Source organism: Chinchilla lanigera, unplaced genomic scaffold (assembly GCF_000276665.1).
Source record: "Chinchilla lanigera isolate Chin_1 unplaced genomic scaffold, ChiLan1.0 scaffold00032, whole genome shotgun sequence".
Taxonomy (NCBI): Eukaryota; Metazoa; Chordata; class Mammalia; order Rodentia; family Chinchillidae; genus Chinchilla; species Chinchilla lanigera.
The window spans coordinates 5,620,387-5,644,715 of record NW_004955433.1 but is presented as its reverse complement, the minus strand read 5'-3'; the positions used below and the strand labels follow the sequence as shown (position 1 = coordinate 5,644,715).

Here is a 24,329-nt window from a genome sequence, read left to right as displayed (position 1 = left end):
GGGCCGCCGGGCCCACAGGTGCGAGGCACGGGCCGGCGGGACGCCCGCGTGGGTGCCTCGCCGCTTTCTCTCTCCCCGCGCCGGCTCTCCCGTTTGGAGACTCGGCAGTGCCTGCGGGTCGGTCTGAGTTCACCGCTCCTCTTCCCCTCCTGGGCTGTCTCCTCCCACTTCTTGGCGGTCTCCCTGTTTGTGCGTGCGCTTGCGGCGCGGTTTGTTTTGTCGTGGGTTCCTCGTTCGCGGAGGTCTGACTTTTGCGGGGGGACAAACGCGAGTGGCGCGCTTCCCCCCGACGCTCGCGCCGCGGGTGTTCACCGGTGTGGTCCCCCTCGGCTCACTGGAGCGCTCGGAGACCCCGCTTGCTGGCGTTTTTGTCCTGGCGCCGGCGAGGGGTCTTGGGACACCTGTCCGGGCGATGCCACCGCAAGCCTGGAAGACTCCGTGTCCGAGAGAAGAGGGCGCAGCGGGAGCAGGGGTGTCCGCGCTGCGTGTGCGTGCGTGTGTATGCGTGTGTGTGTGCCCGCGTGTGTGTGGCGATCTGACCGTTGCGCCGCATTTCGCCGCGTCCGCATTGGCGCGGCTGTGGGGAAGCGGCGTAGCCGAGCCCTCCACAGCGCCGCGGTGGCACCAGCGTGGCGCCCAGCGCGCTGAGAGCGCGAGCAGCCGTTCTTCGGAACGTGGTTGTGTTACTTCGAAGCCATGGTGTGTATATATGGATGTGCACACGTGTGTGTGTGTGTGTGTGTGTGTATGTGTGTGTCTGTTTGGGCCGCCTGGTCTCCTAGGAGGCCTTCGTCAGCAGCGCCATGTGACAATGGTCTGGAACCGCTGGTGTGCGTGGTGCTATATTTAGCCCTGGTGATCGCTGATGGCCAGGGAGGGTCTCTGAGCGAGCGCATCAAGGGGAAGCGGCCAGGGGTCAGGGTGGTGCCCTTTGAAGGGTGTGGGCACAGTCAGACTCAGATGTCGCGAGTGATTACTCTTTCCCGCTGAGGACACGCTGCAGCTGGGCATGTGATGACTGCCTTCGTCTGAACACAGTTGAGCGGTGGAGGGCCGCCTAGGCTGAGAAACAGGTTGAAAATGAAGCAGCGTATACAGCTGATTGGAGAGTTGGGAGGAAGTTACCGGTAAAATGAGGTTTACAGAAAATGTAGAATAGAGTTCTAAAAAAGGGAAGGGGATAAAAATGTTTGTTGAGGTTTTTATGGCAGGGGAAAAAAAGGAAAAACAAAAAAGGAACGAAAGAATGGGCAGCTGGTTAAGCCCTGTCATTAATGGCAATTTTGTTGGAGGGGGCAATGTTTGAGCCAGTGAGGACCTAGCACTTTGGACAGAAGTCGGGGTTCACAAGCAGTTCTTGCTGTTACTCCTTTCAAGCAGATTTTGTGGCAAGGATCAGACCAGCCGCTGATAGCAAGTTTCTTGTTGGCACGGGTCCCCTGCATGTGGGTCAGTCCTTTGTTTTGATAGAGGTGGCAACTAAGCTACTTGTGGCTACTAAGCATACTGGCCTTGCACTTGCCAGTTGTCTATGGCCTGTTCAGTTCTTAGCATTTATTTCTCCCACGGTGCGTTTGCAGTTTTCCTTCACATTATGTGCTTCAGTAGACATTTCATCTGACATCACCACACCTGATACCTGGGGCACATGTTGTCTTTGGAGAAGAGAATCACAAGACTAGATTTGCATTTGTTGTCTTTTTCCTCCTAGCTTAGCATGGGATCTAATATATTCTTAAGCAAATATAACTAAGAATTTCAAAATATTCACTGTTTATCATAATCATACGAACTTCGTGTACTATTACTAATATTTTATTCTGACTAAAATTAAGTACTGGCTGATAAGAGTACAGTAGACTAAAGAAAACCCACTGAGTACTAACCACCGTTCTACAGCACAGAGGAATGTTAGGAACACTGAGGGGAGAGCGTGAGGACAGTGCCCCATAGTGGGCCTTTTGTACAGCACAGGAAGCCTTGGGATTGGCTCTGTCAGTCCCCAAGGGCTTCCTGGAAGAACTGAACTTGAGGAACCTTTGGGTGATTAATCAGAGCCTTGCCTGGGGAAGGACTTGGGGAAGGAAGGCAGGCTGTCTTGCTTGGGAGAAGAATCAGGAATCCCTGAGCAAGATTAAGAATCTTCATTCTGAGGCCACAAATAGTGAGTGAAAAGCTTTTAAAAATAACGTTTTCTGAAGTCTTCCAGAGGAAAACTGTACTATTGGAAATGCTGCTTAAGACTTACGGGATTCTTTCGTTAGTGGTTGAATCTGGTTACCTTTCTACTTCTTTCACTTTTCCAGAACTACATATAGTTGCCCTTTTTTGGCGGGGGGGATGTCCCAGGTATACCTATAAAAAATAGATCATTATAAGTCTGATGATTCTAGAATAATAGATGTAGCCTAATGCCATGGGCAGCATTCTGCCCTGGGAGTAGGGGTGGGTTTTGAAGGGTCTGGAACCCTAACAAGCTGCAAGTCTTCTCCCTGTACTGCAGTATCTGTAAAACGGACAGGAGTGCTGCACTAGGTGATTTATGAATTTCTTTTATCAGTGTCATAGCTGCTGTACTTTACTGCGCTGTCACTTCATAAGCTTGCTCCCTGTATAGGAAGAGTTAATGAAAGAAGGGAGTGTTGTCAGCTACTTTCTGGGTATGTGATAATGAAGAGAGAAGAGTGAAAGCCTTCTTACTGACTGATTTATATGGAAATTTAATATGTTATTACATTGTTTTTTGCTTTTGTTATTCTCCTACCATTATTAAAAATTACTCATTATCATAAGGGAGAACCAGAAGAATATTCTTGGTCTACTAAATCAGTGTTGCTATCTACTAAATTTTTAAGTTCTCTTTTGACCAACCATTTTTCCCTTTAGGTTTATAGTCTTACTATTTCCTCTCAAGGCAGAAGCCATTCAGTTGATTCAAATTTTACTAGGAAATGCTGGTATGGAAATTATTTAACACAAAATAAAAATTAAGCCTTCTAAGAAAGGAAAACACCATATAGACTGCCCACCACCATCTTTCTATTTATGTAAAAGAGAAGACTGGAAGGGGATGGATAAACATAGTTTTTCAAGAACTTGCGCCCAAAGAGTAAAATTATCCCAGTAACCCAAAATATAACAAGAAAATCTTACTTTTACAAATATCTTCACTAAGTGTCAGGTCATGTTAAAATGAATTGGGTGTAGAAAAACAAAATCTTTTATTAAAAGCGCTCCCCATATGATATGCTATGACTTCCTGTGAGATCACGCTTGTGTGGATGGCCATGTGCCTACTTGCGTCTGTCTTGTTTATTATGGCAGCCTTTAGCCACATGGGGATATTTAAACCTACATTTATCTAAACGGGAAAGAAGTAAAGATTTAGTCTCTCAGTGGCGCTGGCCTCTGTGCATGCTCGGTAGTCACCGTGGCCAGTTGTGACTGCGCTGGACAGTGAAGAAGAGGGACACTTGCCGGATCCCAGCGCTTTTGACAGCTCTTGATTAGGTCATTATGATTTTGACTTTCCAGAAGATCATTTTTATTCTACTGGGAAAAGGAAATAATTTTCATCAAAAAATGGACATCAAAGAAATACATCAGGAAATATATCATAGTTTATGTATCACTTGTACAGTGTGAGCAGTTCCATTCTCCTAAGTCTAATAATATTCCAAGATCACAAACACCAATTTCTCTATATTTTTTACCCAGAACTCTGGTTGCCCTTTTGCGTTTTCCAAACCAGCACCAGCTATTCCTGCAGGAACAGCACCTGCCCTGTCAAAGACAAGGAGTGAGGAGCCACCTACTGTTCAGTTCAAGAACTGCATGGGAGTTGCAAATGACAAAGGCGGTTAAAAGTATAAAGGTGTCAGCATGTTCTGGATTCACTTCCCACTCAGCAAAGCCTGATTTCTTTCCTTTTCTTTTTCCTTTTCTTTTTTTTTTCTTTTCTTTTCTTTTCTTTTCTTTTCTTTTCTTTTCTTTTCTTTTCTTTTCTTTTCTTTTCCTTTCTTTCTTGAGGCAGGGTCTCACTATGTAGTTCAAGCTGGGCTTGAACTCGAGGTGATCCTCCTGCCTCAGCCTCCAGAGTGCTGGGATTATAGGCATGCACCATCATGCCCGGCTTCAAAGCCTGGTTTCTTAGGAAAGTTTTAAATGACACTCCAGGTCTAGAGTTGCCACTACTGAAATGTCATTTTGTGTTTTGGTAAACTACTAACAACACTACCAGACCAAGGTAACAAATCTTAGCTTTGTTTTTCTTCCAAGGAAACCAAAGGGTGTCACCACTTGAGTCAGAATTCCCTTCCTCTTCAGGTTAAGAATTAGTGAGAATTTATTAAGTAGCATTTAGGGCAGGTCAAACAAAATGCAAATTTATATATTTTTTGTGTGAATGCCTATAACTGAAATCCAGAATGGCTGTAACATCTCCATTTCATTATGGAGAGAAATAAGACCTTTCTTCCTCAAAAGTACTGATTGTTTTTTCTCCCTTAACTGGGAACTCAGCCCCCAAGAATGTACTTATCTTGGAATTGCTTAGTCTCCATCCACATGCCAAAGAGGTGAGTTCATTCTGCGTTGTCCGGTGTGTTATTTGCCTTCTCCACACAATACCTCTTTTCTCAAGGAGGTGATCAGGGGTGAACCATTTCTGCAGTTTCCACAGATGCTGTTAGAAATCTGTGCCCTTAGGACTTATCCTGGCTACGGAGAGAAATGAGAAGGCAATCATCCAGACTTCCAAGTTCCAAATAAGCTATGTTACAGATAGTGTCACAAGCTTGACTTTTACTTTTCATCTTGACTGAAATCTTACAGTCAGGTAGACCTCATGAGTTGCGGTAGCTGCTCTTAAGATCTGGCATTGCCAACAGGAAGCTAAAGGTACCTGGGACACCAGCTAGAGGAATAGGCAAACTCTTTGTAATTCAGATCCTTGCACCTTCAGATGGAAAAGGAAGGAAACAAGGTATTGAAGGGGCATGTCACCCACGTGCAAAGGTCCTTGGGAATCTAGACGGGAATTGAGGAACCTGTAATTCCAGGATATTTAATGAAACCTCTCCCCATTAAACAAATATGCTTTCAAAGTTCAGCTATGATAAGGAGGCGTTTATCTACTTATGCTTTTTAAAGAAAAAAAAATTAGGACACATGTCCCACATGCTAAAATACTGTAGTCAGCTGGGCATGGAGGTGCATACCTGCAATCCCAGCACTTGGGAGGCTGATGCAATAGGATTGCTGCAAGTTGGAGGCCAGCCTGAGCTATGCAGTGAGTTCAAAACCAGTATGAACTACATAGTGAGACCCTGTCTCGGAAAACAAATAAATAAATAAATAAATTTTTAAAAATACTACAGTCAACATAAAGGCACTGGACTTATTAAATATTGCACTATGATAGAGTTGAAAAACTCACTTTTTTCTTTGACTTCTACATTTTCTGTCTCATTCTTTAGAGCATAAAACAACTGCTGATGAGATACCATGGTACGAGATTTACAGAGCGCGTCTGTCACCGAGGCTGAGGGCTAGCTTTTGGTTTAGTGCTCACACGTCTTTTCCTTGACCTCTTTTCCCCTTGAATGGTCACCTGAAGCCGCCTTTCCCTGATGCACCTGCTTCACCATAAATAACACTGCGCAGAAGGAGGGGCTGATTCAGACGCGGCCCGCTGTCTGGGAAGGGACAGCTTTTCATCCGCCACTCTGGTTGGTTTGGACCCATTAGCCATGCTTTCCAAACCCATCCGTGCCGTAAATCACCCACACTCGCGGCCTTGCTGCCAGATCAGTGTCAGCTGAACTGTTTCAGGGTCCTTGGAGGAACACTATCTATCTTTGTGACCAAATTAGCAGGCCCTGTAAGACATCTGTCTGCTAACTTTTCAGCTTACCAAATTAATTTTCATAAAGAATATTAATCTTCCCTACGTGGGTAAAGGATATCTTTTTTCTTATTGGAAAGTTTTCTAGCATAACCTGAGATCCAGACATTCATTTGTGTGGCCCTAGGTGCCCCCCTGCCAAGTTTATTGTTTTAGAAACCCAAATGGGTTTCCCATGTTCTTGCTACATCTTCTGCCTCTAAGTGCTGCCTCATTTTAGGGGGGAAAGGAAAACCTACTTCAGCAGCTCTGCCCAAACCCAATGAATTATCATTTTTAAAATTTTCTTTAACATAATTTGAGTGATACTACCTGAAAAAATATTCTTTGATTTCTAGGGAGCCAGTCTCGAAGTATTGGGCTAAACTCCTGCTGTGGAGTAAAGAAATGCATTGTGCACAGGTAGCACCTGGGCTCCTTAACCTACGCCCTGCGACCCTTAAAGTGTGTGCACACTTGTTGGTGCACTTCTTAGTGCATTAGGAGGTGGATGATCTCCTTAAAAAGTTAAGAGCCACTGGCTGGGTAGAATATATTTTGAATTTCTAGGCGCTGCTTACAGATGAAACTTCATAAGAGAATTGCCTTCTAGTCCACTCTCTGCGTTAATGCAAATGATATCACTAGTTCGCAGGGTTTTCATTTGCCTCATACAAATTTCTCTTTTTTCCAGGCAATTTACTCCTTTGAAGTTTTGGCTTAACAGTAAATTAAGCCAGTATTGAACTTGCTGCCTCATTCTAACCTCTGAGAATGGTGTTTCCTAAACACGATTTCCAGCAGTGAGGTTCCCACTGATAGGCCTATGGGGATGGGGGCAGAGTGGGCTCTGCGAGGCAGGGTGGGTGGTGGAGAGACCGGGTCTGATACTACGCTGGGAGGTGTAGAAAGACGCAGACCAAGAGCTTCTGGATCCCAAAGACAGAGAGTAAGAGTTGGGAGAGCTGAAAAGAAGCTCAGCGGCAAATAAGGAAGGAAGGCACCAGAGCTACATCAAGGTAAAGAAAGGAATGGAAGCTAAAGGTTACGAGCACCCTCACATGCACCTTGATCCCCTGGAGAAATCGTTAGTAGGTGATTTCCAGAGTTTGTGGAGCCCAGAGAGAAACACCTCTGTAGATTCTCATGTTTTGTAGCTTGTGTGTTGGATTTATTATCCTAATAAGAAGTAAGCCAACATTTAACCTTTTAAGGTTCACTATCTCCCCACCTGCGCTCCCCTCCCTTCTGAGCTCCTCTCTTGTCCTCCTTTCTTCTTTTCCTTTCTCTCTTCCCGGGTACTGGGAATTGAACCCAGTGCCTTTGTACTGAGTGATATCTACAGACATTTTTACTTTAAGTGTTTAGAGACAGGATCTCCCTCAGTTACCCAGGCTGGACTTGAGTGTTCAGTTCCCCTGCCTTGCCCTTCCAGAGTGCTGGGATTACAGACCTGCGCCAGCCTGGACCTTACTTTTCAGTTCCAGAACTGAACCAGCCAAAACTGGAGACCTGGACAGTGAATCAGCAATACCGAACAAACTGTAGCTCGTGATATGGGTAATAAAGGGGAAGCTACTTGCGAGAAAACAACACCTATGTCTATCTTCTGAGCTACTGAAAATCAAGTTTCCTAAGCAGGACTTGCTATATCATTCTGCTGACGTTGCCTCATTTTACTTGTTACACGGACAGTTAATTCTTCAGAAAATGACCAGACTGGCCACTGGTTAGAGATGGTCCAGAAATGAGCTATGGGGACTGTGACTCATGATCTTTCTTTTGGTCATTTGTCTCAATTTTTTCCCAGAAATCTATGACATTAATACAAGGAAATACTGCATTTCGTAGTCTCCAAGAGGCCATCCATTGTAAGATGCTCTGTTATTTAATGTATTGCTCAAAAGAAGATGGTCAGTTAAACATGTTTTCTTATTATTTGACTGTTTACATACATTTCAGTTTTAAAGATACTCAGACATATGACATCACTGATGTCTGTCTGAATGGGACTGTGCTTTGATGGCAAAGGTCAGTGGCTTACATGCTGCTGTTGACAGTGTGCCTTTTTAATAAGAGTAATAATGGTATTAATACAACTTTGGAGCAAGGATTTATGTAGAGCACATAAAACGTATAAATTATTCTAATAGCCAGCAATTTGGGAAAGGTTTTTCATTTTTGTGACTCAACCTTAGAAGTTCAAGGAAGCCCATTTGCAGTATAATATGAGTAGTGTAATAAATCTCTGACTTGGAATCTGAAGACCTAGGTGTGAAACTCTACCCTCTCTGTCCCTCAGAGCATAGCCCCAAGTGGGTATAGTTTTCTGAGCCTTCGCTTTGTACAAAGCAGTCAAAGAAGGACGAGGAGGCTTTGTCAGAGGGAGTGGTTGCGGCGTCCACAAAGGTACCTGCAGCCAGTGTAGTAAACTGTGAAACAAACAGAAGCCAATAAAGTTCTCAGAGCTACCACCCTCCAGGTCTCCAGAGAGACATCGCCTGTGAGGGGGAATTGAGAGAAATAAAGGCTGGTGGGAGGTGCAGACGTTTTGCAGTGCAGAAGATCCCAGCCAGTGTGAGAATTCCGCCAATGAAGGAAAGGTGTGAGGAATGAGAAAGACACTAACTTGAACTTGAGCACACAGCAAGGTGGAAAAAAGTGTCCACACTGCACAAGTGAGGGCTGAGGTTTCTGGAGTGACGTGGGGCTCAGCGGCTGGCTGCTGCTGTGTGCGGGGTCAGCAGTGAGGGTGGCTCTTGACCAGCGCCTCCTTGAGCTGACTCGAAGGCCGGTGACCTGCTCTCCTCGGACTATTGATTTTTAGGCATAGTCAGTACAATTAATTTATCCTAGTTTGATTTCCACCAATATTTGAAGTTCCTTCTTTCAGTGCCACCCTGGAGGGAGGCTTCTAAGTGCTGGTAGTATGTACCTCCTCAAGAGACCTTGTGAGCGACACGTGCCCAAAGAACAATATGGGAAAGCCTTTGCCACGACTCTAGTAATGTTAAGAGTGTCACTGTAAAGAAGATAGGTAGTTATTTTTTTTTTTCTTTTCCAATTTAAGGCTTTGAAAGGAGCAGGTACAACTGAAAATAATGGGGCAGGGTGGGAGTGGGAGGTAATGAACGTTTCACAGCTCTCAGTGCCACAATTAGGACGTCATTAAATCTGAATTCTTTTTTTAGTAAATGTTTGCAGTGCCTAATGAGCACATGCACTGTAGACAGTTGATGTGTGTGTATGTTGTAACTTAATTCTTTTTATATCCCCTCTCACTTCCTCCCCTCCCGCCCCCCAGCGTCTCCTGGTTCTCTTCCCACTTGCAAAAGACCTCCTTCCCGGTTTCCTGTTGTCTGTTCTATGTTTTGCTCTTTCTTTCTACTTTGAGTTTCTTGTATAAGAGAAACCATTGAACCTGAATTCCTCTCCAGAGCTGAGTTCTGGTCTGCACTCCAGGAGTTAATAGTTAACAAATACATGGGCTTGGTTTGTGGTGCTGATTCCTGGGTCTGAGTGTCCTGGGAGTTTGGCCCTAGTGCGGCCGCCAATGAGCCCAACGAGCAAGGTGAGCAAGGTCCAAGACTCGGGAGTGCCGCCCAGCTCACTCACGCTGTGCTGGAGCACTTGGTGGTAGCATGTTAGTTGGTGTCTCAGTTCGCCTCCCTGGGTCTCGGTTTGCTATCTGTAGGGAGAGAGGAATTTGGGCCTGGCAGCGATGGCACAGCCTGTGGACTGTGGTTTCCGTGGCTGCCTGGAAGCCTTCGTGTCACTGTGGATACACATTCTCTCGAGTCATAGCCTCCAGCTGGGCCCCACTCACCCTCGGGCCACTAGACAGTCACTTCTGGTTGATTGGACTTGGAAAGTGAAATGAAACCTATTTTCTGTATCTGAGACCAGATGATTTCTATGGCCCTTTGGATGTTTGTCGTCCTGTCTGATTTTCTGGAGTCCCCAAGTCCTAGCCGAACCCTCCCTTCCCAAACTACTTTATTACATTGGTTTCAATAATAGCGAGTAAAAAGCTATCAAGGAAAATTCAAGGTCCCTCATAGAAAAAAACAAAATCCAACTTCAAGAGCTCTACTCCTCATCTATACATGGAGGATTTTCTAAGCACAAATAACTAGGTCCAGACCCAAGAGTCCCTCAAAGTTACGAGAAGTGTGCCTGAGCAGGGCCTCCCATCTCAGGTCCAGGCCTCCCAGTGAAAACATTCTGAGTTTCTCAGGACAAGGGTAGATTGGCTGTTTTTCTTCTCACCAAAGACGCCTCATGTGAAATAATTACACTGCTTATGAATCGTAATCATGAAAGTTGGCGATTACAAGAGGAAAGAAATACGCTTTGTCCATTGCCTCATAAGATACTAACATTGAGCTGTTTATTTAATCACAGTTGCCGTGTGAGGTCTTACCAGCTAGACGGGTATGTGGAGCACTTGTGGTAACATTATATCCCACAGCCCCCGTCCTTTGGCTCTTCTGGCCATGTCCTGCCTAAGCTACGGACACAGCCACAGTGGCCCTGGTAGTGACAGACCCCCTGGAGAAGGTGGTTCTCATCAATTGCTTTCTTCCCATTTGTGACTACTTTTTTTAAATGAGATCCTTTTAAATTCTCCTTCAGTACCGGTTTATGGATGGGATAGGGTGCACAAACATGAAGAGTTTTTTCCTAGTTATTCACTGGAGCTTAAATGCTGTGTTCACTGCCAGCTGGCTTTGTAGTGGTGTTTTGTCCCTACTGCTGAGGCCCTGTCCCCTCCTGTGAAGGCGCATACACACTGGGATGCTCTGTGCCCCCCGTCTGGACATGGCAGGAACAGATGCGCATGGAGTGACATGTGGAGTGACGGATATGACTTCTTAGACACAGCTTCACATCCCACCCCTATTTGGATGCAAATATCTTTGTGGTATCTTGAAAAGAGGGATTAGCCCAGGTTGTATCCTCCTGGGCCCTCCACACCCTGGCTGTGTCAGTCCAGACCCAGGAGTTGGGCTGCCCCTCATTGTTTGCTTGCTGACGTCCCTGGTCTGGACAGCTCTTGAATGCCTCCGTTGTCCCTGTCTGCTTCCAGAACCCCTGATCTGTGCACAGGGCAGGCGCTCTGTCCCTAGAAGTCCAAGTAATAACTTCGTAGCCTCTGGCCTCTCCCAAGTCCCTCTGACAGGGCTTTGTGTGCCACAGAGCACACAGATGGAGAAGAACTTATCTCACAACTGTCTCAGTACTTCTTGTTCCAATCAGGTGCCTTCTCGGCTGCATGTTTACTGCAAACACAGGCTGCATACACACCCCTCTTGCCCTGGAACTGAGAATTTGACACAAAGGGGTGAAAATAAACAGCATCTGATCCTCCAGTAAACTCAGGGGGAGTCAGCATTGTCTCTTATACTCACACATACATACACACACACACACACACACACACACACACACACACAGAGTGCACTTTAATTCTAGTCTTCGTTTCCAAGCAGTTTTTTTGCTGTCAGTTTTAGTTGCCTCCCGTGTTTCCCATGCTGATCAGGTGTCTCTTACTTGTTATGTAATGGGTCCAGCAAAATGGGAAGACGGAGACACTTCCACCTCAGGAAAATGCGACTTAGTGGGATAAAACAGTCAAAGCTCAGCTCTCCTCCCTCCTTCCCAACTGCATGCAGAGGAGCAGCTTGGCAGCAGAGCCTTGAACTGAAATCCACACTGAATCCAAGTAAGCATTCTGTGGACCTGAACGAACGAGGTTAAATGTGTGCATACGTGCAGTACTTGGACGCTTGGCTCTTCTTGGGCGCTGATATTGCTGGAATGTTTCTTTTCTTTTTTTGGTACCAGGAATTGAACTCAGGACCTCACGCTTGCCAGGCAGGTGCTTGTGCCACTGAGCTATATCCCTGGCCCCTGGAATCTTTCTTTTAAACTGCCCTTTCGCTCATTCTCATGAAAGTTCAGTGTCTATTAAAGCTTACTTTCTTTTCGTATTGTGTGTTCATGACACCATGTTTCCTCTTTTATTTCTCTTAGGAAAGCATGCCTCAGACTCCTCCCTTCTCAGCAATGTTTGACAGCAGCGGTTACAACCGGAACCTCTATCAGTCTGCAGAGGACAGCTGCGGAGGGCTGTATTACCATGACAACAACCTCCTCTCCGGCTCTCTGGAAGCACTTATCCAGCACTTGGTACCTAATGTGGATTACTACCCAGATGTACGTGTTCATGTTTCTCTGAAACTCATCCTTGGGATTGAGCAGAAATTAAATACTGGGACCCTGCATACTATAGAAATGTATTGGGGTTGCTAAGAATTTTTCAAATAAGAAATTGCATATTGATTATTGAATGCTTTGAGATGACATTGAGTCTGGTTTTGGTGTAGTCTCCACATCAGTTTCTTTTTGGGTTAGGTACCATATGCCTGCAGTCTGAGAGCATCTGAATAAAGTATGTGTAGGGTTGATGTGTGCATGTACCTTGGTCTTGAAATAAAAATGCTAGAGACCACTGGATTCTCCCCAAATAGGAGAGTTGATGCATTTTTCCTAAGTACATCCTTATGCTGAGAAAACTGAATGCAATTGAGGAAGGTAAATGGAAGAGAGAAGAAAATTTATACATAAGACACAGTACTTTGTAGGTTGGACATCAGAGGATATGTTTGCTATTGTTTTATCTGGGTAACTTTCATTCATATACATGGTATTTTTTGATCTAGGAAATTCATTATACATGATCTCAATGTTGATAATAATTACAAGAGGGCAGAGGGGAGAAAACTGAAGGGTACCAGTACTGAGTATTTGCTCATGGTCCCACTACTAGCATCAGTAATGTAACACAGGTTTCCTTTCTGGGACAAATGGGTTTTCCCTCTTCTCTTGTGCTGCCGCTGTCTCTGTGGAGTTGAGTTTTGTAGAGCAATGAGAATTACTGAGCAGCTGGTTATTGATGGAGATTTCATGAAAATATCTAGAGACCACATTCATTCGTTCTTATAAACATAGTAAGAACCTTGGCAGGGAAAGGGTAGTTTGTGCTTGCCACTGTAATTCACCATAGTGTTTCTTACTAAGTTATCTCTCTGTGTGCGATTTGTTACATAGCATTTTCAAATATATTACCACACAGGGAAGACTTGTAATCAAAAGTAAAAGGGATCCCTTGTTTAGCCCTGTAAATGTTTATGAGCTACTAAAGGCGCCTGTGGGGAGGGCACTAAGCCCATGGAATATTTCTTTTCATGGGAGTCTGAAACTATTACAACAAATAAGCATACTTCATTGCTGACTTCTGGGGAGACAGTGTGGTTAAAGAAAAGTATATAGTGTTATACTGTGCTTTATCAAATTGCTTAGCCCTTGAGCAAGTAAATAGGTTACTTGAAAGCCTTCCTTTGAATACTGTTGACATAACTCTTGAGTGTGCCATGCTGAAAACACAGGGGAATTCCTGAGCTGAATGTGGGTAGGATGAGCAAGGTTTATTGGATTGTTTGCTTTCTGTTTTGTTTGGGATTTTCATTGAGTTACCATAATATTTGGACACAAAACCAGATCCTGTATGGGTGGTACATTTAAGTTAGATTTCCCTCTCAGCTGAATTTCATTCCTCTTTACTAACTTGAGTTAGGTGTCCTGGTATCTTGGCTCCCAGAGGGTAGGTGTGAAAATGTTCTCTCAATAAGTTCAGGAACTAAGCTTATCCTGTACTTCTGTTATTTGTGCTATGGTTTAAGGAGACGATGCCTCTGAAAGTAGAGAGGAAATCCATCTTCATGCTGTTTCACTGCTGGAAGGCGTTATGTTTCAAGCTGCAGCATGTTAACTTTCATCAGGAAAACTTCATGAAAAAAGATGTCTAATATATAGGACAGATATCAAATTCAGAGTGAATGTAACAATGATGACCTTTTTTTTCTTGTCACAGAGAACATACATATTTACCTTCCTACTCAGTTCACGGTTATTCATGCATCCCTATGAACTAATGGGCAAAGTTTGCCACTTATGTGTGGAGCACCAGAGGCTAAGCGATCCTGATGGTGATAAGGTAATGCGGCATTTTGAACCTGACAGTTTTTTGGTTAGGTTGACTGAGCAGGCTAGATTTTGTGGGGTTGGTTTCCCTAAGTAACCCTAAGTTATGCTCCGGCTGATGTGCATAAATGCCGTCATGGCTGTGAATAGGGAACTGGGAATAGTACAAAGAACACACTGTAAATCGAATGTCTTGGAAGATCCTAGCTCTTGCTATAAGTTCGTTTCACAATGCACTGATGTGGGGTGGAGGCCAAGAGCTGTTTCTTCAATTCCAAAGACTTTGCCCTAAAAGTTAATCAGTGACACAGTAGTTACTTGTTTGCTGTGGTCCCTGGTGACAGACAATCACCTGGTTAAATTTGTTTTTATTTTCTCCTTAGAACCAGATGAGAAAAATTGCACCTAAAATTCTTCAACTCTTGACAGAATGGACGGAAACATTTCCTTATGACTTTCGGGATGAAAGAATGATGAGAAACTTAAAGGATTTGGCTCACAGAATAGCCAGTGGCGAGGAGGTTGGTAACTTGAATCAGTCATGGCCACTGAATTCCCAGACATCACCTGGGTGGGAAATGGTACTGATTTAACCTTCAGAATCTCAGTTCTTTGCTTCCATTTTGCCTTTGGTGTACTCTGTCTAGACACATCGGTCTTTTGGGTTAGCCAAGCGGGGGTGATCCTTCCCTCCTACTTCAAAAGAAAATGATTTGGAGTGTTATGTGATTAATTGGGGGGTATGTTCATGTCAACGCACGCGCAGAGCTTATGTTGCCAGTGTGTCTCGTTTTTACTTTACTTTTATCTTTCTGCCTTCCGAAAAGCTTTGACAGAGCCAGTGAGATAAGTAGCATATTAAGAAGCACTAATAGATTTAAAGTAAGCAATATAAGTTAATGAGTAGCATATTAATAAATAATAAGTAGAAATAGTCAATCTGTACCATGCAGTGAGGGTTGAAAACCAGTAGAGGTGGAAAAGATTGCTATAGTTGGAGTTCAAGTTCCAGGTAAAAGGGAAATACAGTCGGTTATATAATATTGTTAGGGCAGGGAAGCATGCTAAGCCTTCAAGGCATGAGATGAAGAATTTAGAAAGTTAGGGCTGAGGATGTAGCTCAGTGTTAAGAGCACATGTCTTGCATGTGCGTGGCCCTGGCTTCAGTCCCCAGCACTGCAAAGGAGTAAAGAAAAACTTTCTTGTAAGGGATTTTTATATAGGAGACATAGAGTGAGTTCTTTGTTTTTTTTTAAACAGGGTTTACAACTCTTTGGTAGAACAGAGCATGGATTAGTGTGTAAATTAGCAGAGGTAATTCTTTGGCGGAGAAGACAGAAAACAAGCCAAGTCTTCTAGTGCCGGAAGTTGATTCAAGGCTAGGGCCTAGAATAGGTAGAGATTGGAAGTAAGTCTCTGAGATAATTTTCCATAAATACCGCTTCCCTCAATTGAGCCTTTGATAAGCGCTAACTCGCTGTGACAGGTGGAGGGTTATCCTCTTTGAAGCAGGCCTGGAGGGCTGGTATTCCGTGTTGAGGCCTGCTGGGCCAGGATGCCTTTGTAGTTTCTGTGTTGCTGATAAGTTTCTGAGCACAAGTTCCTTCAGCACAGGTACAACATTGGCACACAGAAACAGGCAGGTGAAACATGTAGCAGCTGTAGTGATGTCTCGTTTCATTTGTCTGGGAATGCATTTTCCCTTTGCGCATAACCTTTCTGGACAGTTCACCTTTCAGTGTTTGCTGGAAAGATAGCGTAACGAGACACTGATCTAATTCTTATGGATGCGTTTTAATGCCGTTCCTCCAATTGAAAAAGAGCTCAGACTAAAAGTATATAAGATGATTACTTGAAAACTCTGTGCTTAGCATTTCTGGCTTATGTTCTAGTCGTGAAGCTGGAATAAACCCTTTTACTGTTACTTTATGACATTACATTGAGCCCAGGTGCTCCAGACAGCCATTATTTCGGCAAGGCTGAGTGAGTCATTTCCTGAGTCATTCTGCAAGTTATGACGGTTGTAATCATTTTGCCAGCTTTGCCTACTTCAGGTTCTGCCAGGTTCGAATCGATAGGTCCCTCACTCACACAGGCAAAAGCAAAGCAACGCCAGGGCAGTGTGGTAGTAAATCTTTCGTCAGAGGGATTAGCTGTGGGTCTGCTTGGCAGAGTCCATGCTGGCTCAGTGATCTCGCTGTATGACAAGCTGCTCAAAAGATTAGTGGCATCGTAGGGCCTTTTCTTACAGGAGGACTGAGACTTGAGTCAGCTGGTTCTTCCTTTCCTTGAGGTTGTATTAACTTTATGTATCAGTTAGCATGTCTTCCCTGCACTGCCTGTGTGTGTATGTGTTTGTGGGACTGAGGCTTGAACCCAGAGCCTCCACATTGAGCCACATTCACAGCCCTTCTGTTTTTTTAAGACAGGATCTCACTAAGTTACCCAGGGTAGGTTTTTACTTGTGATCTTCATGCCTCAGCCTCCTTGAGTGGTGTGATTACAGATGTATGCCATCATTTCTATGGCTTTCTTAAAACTTAGAAATTATGATTCTTCCCAAAAGGAACACCTTTAAAACCTTTTTAAGATAAAATGTTAGTGTTCTGAAAATGCCTGATGGATGGCTTTTGGTTGGTTTTGTCATGGGGAGTGAAAGAGGAACATCATTTCTGTGGTCAAAGGAGATCTGGTCTTATCCTAAACCAAGACCCAGCCACGCCAGAGTTGGGTAGAACTGAGAAAAGGGCCAGACGGCCTTCTCGTCATGGCTTTTTGCCAGTATTCTTGTGTTAAGAACATGTTCTTAAACCTTTGGGCATTCAGCTGGCTTTGATCTTGAGAACAGAGGAGACAATCAGCAGAATCTAACTGAGGAGGAGCTGGCTGAACTGGGAGTTTGTGAAGCAGCCAGCAGCCTTGGTGGACCTGGGCTGCCCAAGAAGTTGCTGTTTCTTTGGTTGCTTTTATCCACTGCTCAGAAGTCGGGTCCGCACTTAGCAGCTGGTTGATCGGAGGGTGCTTTGGCGTGTTCCCTAATTTCCTGCTTTTCTCATCTCTGTAAGTCATAGTGTTAACTGCCCTGGGTTAATGTCCCTCTGGCTCTAGAATTGTGTGATGGGTGCCCTTTTCCCAGTTCTTTGCTTGCCAGGCTCCTTAGCTGTCACACGTGTTAAATGCCTCTCAGAGAGACCTTGTCCTGTCACCAAGCTGTGATCACATCCCGTTCCCTTCCTCAGCTTTCGCCACCCTTTCTAGCACTTCATAGCACCCTGTGATTCCTAAGTACTTGGCTGTTTCACCCCTGCCCATGCTGGGCCGTCTGCTCACTGCATCTTTCATTCCCAAGCACCTGACATCTTAATAGGCTCTCAGTAGTGTTGAATGAACGAACAAACGAATGAATGAATGAATGAATGAATGAATGAATGAATGAATGAATGGGAAAATCAGCTACTACAGTAGGATGACATTCTTCCCCTCCACAGGAAGGAGCATGGGTTTCAGTTGCAACTTGTTGCTTCTTGCCTCTGCCTTCAGGGGATTTTTTTGGCAGCTAATGAAGCCAGGTGTGCCCTGGATATAATTCAGTCAGGCTCTCCCGAATCTGCCGAGAGAGTTTCACGTAATTTGGCTTAATATGTTTCTCCCCTGGGGATTTGCCTAAAATGAAGTGGTTTATTAGAACCTGCCCTCAAGAAACATGAAATGAAACTAATGATTGAATTACATGACAAATGACTAGAGTGGGTAGAAGGCAATTTTCTCTTCCTTAAGGGGCTGGTCTTTATAGTAAGAACTATCTTTATTTGCCAGGTAATTACTGTCTCTGGCATTTGAAGTTATAAAAAAGAATAAGTACATATTTGGCAATTCATGACTCAGTGAGAAAGCATGCTTAACAACACAGAGGTTGAGTTCTCTAAGGGAATCAAATGGAAGCAGGAAGCTTGTGAAGGAGGTCACATGCATATTTCCCCTGTTCTCTCTGTCTCTGTCTCTCTGTCTCTCTCTCTCTCTCACACTCACACACACAGTTTGAATAGCTTTTTTCTTATACTCAATTGTGTACATTTCCCTATATATTTTGCTGCCTTTTACTCACCAGTAATCTGACTGTATAATTCCTCTACCTCTTTGCTAAGAAAGCTTCCCTTAAAGGCAGAGTAAAACTTTTACCAAAGGTACTAGCAGAACATTGGTTCTCATGTGTTGCTGTGTGCTCAAGTCATCTGGGGAGCGTTTCCATCACACTCACCAGTTCAGTGGGACTTTCTGGGGTAGCGCTGTCTCTGGTCCACTGTTTCTTGCAGGCATTGGTCCTCAGCTGGTTCCCTCAGGTGGTGACCTGAGGGTAAACTGTAGTCATTTCTGACTGAATGTTTTCTATGGGGCACCTGGGAGTGGGGGTGGGGAATGACTTAGGGTTGAGAACTCACATGGAACAGCTGCTGAGATATCAAAGAATGGGCGTTTTTAAATGAGTTCTTTGTGGGTTTTCTGAGCAAAAATAACTTTCTTGTATATCTCACCTGTTATTCACGAACTCCCACTTCAAATTTTAATTTCCAATAAATCAAGTGATACAGGGAGACATTTTGATTGTTCAGTTTTTTCCTCACAAAAGGTAGACCAACCCTCTCTGTTGAAAGTAACAGTGGGTGTCAGTGTTGTGCGTATCCTCACAGAATCTTCTCATGTGTAAGGATCCGTGGACAGATACATCCACAGAAGTAGTGTCAATAGTGTGTACATGCGTGCATGTGTGCATGGATGTGTGCACATACCTGGTGTTCTTCACCCTTTTTACACTCAGTGACATGTCTAGGGATCTTTCTGGGTCAGTGCTGGGAGCTGTGTCTTGTTTTACCTGTTGCACAGTAGCCCAAAATATGGTGGGGCCATAGCTTTTCTTTTTACAGACCATTCTGTTGGAAGCAAATAAATACATTTTTATGCAAATAATGCAGAATTTACCTGGAAAGACTTAAGAATGTAAGTCCCTTATCCAGACCAAACTACGATAGGGTCGTCATCTAATGCCAGTTGGGGGATACTCTTATAAATATGATTTAATCATGTAAAACTGCAACTTTCTAACTTGTTTTCTACTCTTCCTGGTACATGCTGTATCTAAAGTGTCCCAAAAAAGACGTTTACTGTCTAGTGGGGAACATTTGGGAAATATTTACATAATTTTAAGAAGTAGTAATAACTCTTGTAGGCATTTATTGTGTGGGGCAGGACTAAAGGAAACCTCCTAAATTCATAGGTTTTTATTTTTTGGCAAAGATTTTTTTTTTTGGTACCAGTAATCGAACTCGGGACCTCACGCTTGCGAGGCAGGCGCCTGTGCCACTGAGCTGTATCCTCAGCATGACCCTTATAGGTTTTTAATGTAGCTCAATGCTATGCAAGTAAAGGAGGCAGGCCAACAGGAATGAAGGATTTGAAATAGGCCATTTCCCCTCAGTGAACATGTGCATTACCAAATAGATAGCATCTTCCAAACTGGCAACCCTGTTGCTGAGTGAAAGATCAGGGTTTTTTTTGTTTTTTTTTTTTTTAAGCTTCAGTTTTTTTAGAACACTTAAGTATGTCACCATTTTAGGACGGTTGTGAACATAAAGGAAAAATAAAGGTCATATAATGGGCCATGTTGAAGAACTCACTGGACTACACTGACAAGCAGAGAACAGAAAAAAGAAGAAATCTGTATACTTTTTATCCTTGTCTACATCAGCTAGATTAACCATTCACCATTTCCAGTTATAATTTCTTTATATGAGAATAGCTCTTGCTTTTGCTAAGGTGCTCTGTTAAACCAAATTGCCTCTGTTAAAAGAAAAAACATACACTTGCAGGTAAATGCTATTGTGGGTGAAGTGCAGATGGTATTGCGGTACCTTTTAAAAAGGCAGTGAAGTGTAAGCACAGGCTTTCCTTCATCTGTGGGTTCACTGGCACTGTCCTCCTTTGGAGCCAGGGTCCTAGACACTAAGGAGATCGCGAATGATAGGAGTGGAGAAAGAAAGAAGGTGGCCCTCACGAAAAGTTAGGAAAAGGATTCTCTGACTTGAGATCGGTGTATTTTATCTCAGCAGAAGTACACAGGTACATTTCTAGTGGTGAACGTTTAATTGTGATTAGTACACGTTATACTGAAGCCCTCAGTAGCTAATCTGAAAGGCTGTAGTGTTTGAAGATCCAATCTGAATTGTGCTCTCAACAGAACCTGAGAAAAGCACCAGGCTTTACAGGTTTGAAGAGGCACTTGATGTCTGTGTCTGAATTGTTAGAGCTATCTGAATCGTCCTGTAAGTTCCCTCAAACAAACTGATTGTCCAGTGTCAAGGTCCAGATAATTTCAAGACATCGTCTGTGAGGTTGCATCGTGCTGACAGAGACACACAGAGCAAGGGTGTGATGCTTGGCTTGTTCCCTAGCAGACATACCGGAAGAATGTCCAGCAGATGATGCAGTGTCTCATCCGAAAACTTGCCGCTCTCAGCCAGTATGAGGAAGTTTTGGCGAAGATCAGCTCCACATCCACAGACCGGCTCACGGTCCTCAAGACCAAGCCGCAGTCCATCCAGAGGGATATCATCACTGTCTGCAGTGACCCGTACACGCTGGCCCAGCAGCTGACTCACATAGAGCTGGTAAGGCCCTTATCATCCTTGCCCTTTGCAGCCACGATTGTGTTTGTTTTGGTAACCAGTGTGTTTGCCAGAAGTGGTGGATAAATAATCTACACAACGGCTGAAACATGGTCTGTTTAGGCACTGCAATATGAATGCCTCTGATATGCTGGGAATTTACTGGTAAATAAATACCAGACAAGACTGGAAAACAGAATTTTCTCCATGTTCTGTCAGAAATTAATTTTTCTGTAACTCACACAGTCTTCTATTATCTTGTAGAACCTTGACCCAAGCAGAAAATTGACTCTATTGAGATCTTGATGATGATAAAAGTATTTTGGATTAAAAGCTTATTTTGTAACCTGCATTAAGAAGTGGGGGTGGTACCCAAAGTCAGTCGAGGAAGTAGACTATCCGTTACTTCGCATTTCCTTTAATACTGTCGACTCGCTGGATTTATGTTTCAGGAGCGGCTGAATTATATTGGGCCGGAAGAGTTTGTTCAGGCATTTGTGCAGAAGGACCCTTTGGACAATGACAAGGTAATTAGCCTGTCCTGAGTGCAGTCCTGAAACTAGAAATGCAAGTCTTTAATCTGTGATGATGAGTATATGACTTTGTAGCTGAAACTATTGTTTTAGAGTTTAAAATCAGAAAGGATTTTTTCATTGCCATGTGTGACGCAATTCAGTTTTTCTTGAGCCAGGTCTCTGAGTGCCTTGATAGTGTTCTTATCCTGTCACTAACTTTTGCCCTCTCCTTCCTCCTTGTTGGGAAATTTAATAAGCCCTTTATAGCAAGTAGATGCAGGCATTTGTCGTGATGAAGGCCGAAGATGAAAGCATAATGGTTTCATCTGTCAGATTAAGCCAGAAGGAAAATAAAAGACAATGCTGTGTGCATGATTCAACAATAGGCAGGGCGAGAAAGGCAGGATGTGCACCCAGCTCGCTGAGCAAGGCACTTCCCTGCTTTGCCTCTTGGTTTACGGTGAATCCCTCAGGACAGGTGTGTGGTAAAGCCCACACGTAGAGAAAATAGTACTGGACACAGACTGTTAAATCAGGGGTACACGAGGGATTTTTACTCCGGGGCCTCAATTGTTAGGCAAAGATTGTGTCACCCGCTGATGAAAGACCCCTGTGCAAGTCGGGGCAACAGCTGTTTCCCGGCCTGAGGACGGTTCCTCTCAGTACGGGAAGTGAAGGGTGTGTTTTGCAATAGCAGGCCGGTGGACTTTGTTGTTTGTGTCTTTTGGAAGGAAGGAAAGAGGCGTTAATGAACCTCTTCAAGTTTGGCCTTGAACTCCAAGATGAGATGAACATCTTTTGCTTTTGAACAATGTGTCATTCAGCCTATTAAAGACCGACATGTTGTAGGCTTCATCTATCTTCATCTGTCTTCTTTGGAAGATATTTAGTTTCTTGGTACATGATGCTCCAGAATTTTGTCATACAACTTAATTTTAGGAGAAAATTGTAGGCCTCTCCTTGCTGTGTTGATAGCAATTGGTATTTGTAGCTCATTAATCAGTCCAAGATTGTTATAGAATGTAGCCCGAAGCCTTGCTTTGGGTTATCTTGTAGGAACAGATCCTATCCAGAACAGATCAATATGTTGGGAAGGCAGGGGATGGTACTTTTATGAGTGCATTAGAGTATATTTCTAGACCTCAGGTTTTATGGGATCATCCTAGGAGATTTTGGTATTTCTGTAATGATACTCAAGAATGCTGGTGTTCCTCTCTCTCTCTGCTTTCTCATCCTAGAAAGCCTTCCTAACCCATAAACGGAGAATGAAAGCTCCATACTGACAAAGTGACACCCATATGCTTCTGCATTCTTTTTTCCTCTAACTCATCAGATCACTTTGCTTTCTCTGTAGAGTTGCTTCAGTGAGCGAAAGAAAACACGAAACTTAGAAGCCTATGTGGAATGGTTTAATCGCCTAAGCTACTTGGTGGCGACAGAAATCTGCATGGTGAGAAAGTGAATTTCCCCTGCCTCTTAGCTGTCAGTGGCATTTGCCTTGCTTTACGTTGCTAACGTGCTTGCTCTCCATCTGTTGGGTCCTCACGTTGGATAACCGCCCTCTGTTTTCTCCTGCGCAGCCTGTCAAGAAGAAGCACCGAGCACGGATGATTGAGTACTTCATTGACGTGGCTCGAGAGTGTTTTAACATTGGCAACTTTAATTCCTTGATGGCAATAATCTGTGAGTCTTTGCTGGGATTTGTGTCCTCTCTTTATGGGAACTGTGGAAATCTGCAGAGAGTAAAGTTTGTGAATTATTTCTGAATTATTTTGGGAATTATTATTTCCTGAATTATTTCAAGAATGTTCAGAGTGCTTTAAGTAGCCATAGCAGCATGATGTGTCTTTTTTCTTACGTATGCAAGAATTCCTGGAATATTTGAAATTTATCCTAAGTCAAATATTCATCTATAAATGCTTAAAAATGAGATACTTACCTGAATAAAGGATTTTAGAGTATCTGTGAAGCTTGTATATGAAGCATTAGAGAAGTATATGATCTGAGAGTAAATCGTATGATTTCATTATCACGGTTAAGAAACTGGCCTCGGGCCGGGCATATAGCTCAGTGGCACAGCGCCTGCCTGGCAAGCATGAGGTCGTGAGTTCAGTTCCCAGTACCAAAAAACAAAAACCAGCAATAAAAAAAGAAATTGGCCTAAAAGATTTAACAATTTCTGACTGCGCACAGTAGCTGCAAACCATGCTGCTTTAGTTACATGAATTTGCCCTTCCCCAGGGGGATTTTTTTTTTTTTTTTGTGGTTTTTTTCTGGTACCAGGAATCAAACTCATGACCTTGCGTTTGCCAGGTAGGCGCTGTACGGCTGAGCTAAATCCCCAGCCCTCTCATGGGGATTTTTAATGCCAGAAACCCTGGTTCTTTTCATTCACTCTGTTGCAGTGGGTCAGGCAATAATAATTTTTGTTGTTCCAGCTTATAACTGTCATCTTGTCATTACTGATGGCTCATTAATAAGTACACTTGTTTACATGACGGGTTATATGGTCATCCTGCATGTTGTAGGTGCTCAGTAAATACTTGAATAAAAAGTGAGGAGTTGGGGTCAGTTTGAAGCTAGATAACCTACCAGATTTAATTCAGTAACCATAATCCCGATAAACTCCTCCTTCACATGATCCTGATAAATTCCCCTTCACTATTTCCTTTGTCTATTTTACTTGTATGGCATTTGCCCTTGTGCTTATCATAGTGATACTGGCCTGGTAGCCGTGAAAATAATGAACAGAAGGATCAGTTCAGTCAGGGAGTTGAAAGGCCCACTGTCTAAGTAGTGGAAGGTTACTTAATTTCCCTTTTTCATCATTAAGAGAATGTCAAGGCAAACCATAGTATGGGAGAAAATATTTGTAATATGTAGAACCGATGAACAACTTGAGTCCAAATAAAGCTATTAGAACATAATCATACTTGTTTGATTTTGGGACTGTTTGTAACAAGGGAATGTTCTGCAGTTGAGACACAGACCCATATGCCTTACAAAACCTAAAATGTTTACTGTTCCTTTACCAAAAAAACCCCAAGTGCTCACCCTTGCTCAAAGTTGTGTTGTTTCTGGGCTGAGGAAAAATTTGCAAGAAGCTGTAAACTTGGAGCCTATTAGTTACTAATAATTTGTACAACTCAATTACTTATATTTATTTATTTTTCAATTACTTATATTTAGTAATGCACACTATTCAGGGCATAAGGGAGAATGGCT

At 43.6% G+C, this 24,329-nt stretch overlaps 1 protein-coding gene across 5 annotated transcripts in view; it reads left to right on the top strand.

Moving 5' to 3' along the window:
* Rasgef1b (RasGEF domain family, member 1B) overlaps positions 1–24,329 on the top strand; it is a 783,333-nt gene that overhangs the window by 744,165 nt on the left and 14,839 nt on the right. For 3 of the 5 annotated variants that reach the window (XM_005388230.2, XM_013516121.1, XM_005388233.2), the window contains 7 exons: positions 11,921–12,103; positions 13,821–13,943; positions 14,314–14,451; positions 20,377–20,592; positions 21,042–21,116; positions 22,459–22,554; positions 22,685–22,787. In XM_005388230.2, coding sequence (XP_005388287.2) covers positions 11,921–12,103; positions 13,821–13,943; positions 14,314–14,451; positions 20,377–20,592; positions 21,042–21,116; positions 22,459–22,554; positions 22,685–22,787 — 934 coding nt within the window. Of the gene's footprint in view, positions 1–11,439; positions 11,610–11,920; positions 12,104–13,820; positions 13,944–14,313; positions 14,452–20,376; positions 20,593–21,041; positions 21,117–22,458; positions 22,555–22,684; positions 22,788–24,329 lie in introns of those variants that run through there. The other 2 variants (XM_005388234.2, XM_013516120.1) reach the window with 2 other exon arrangements.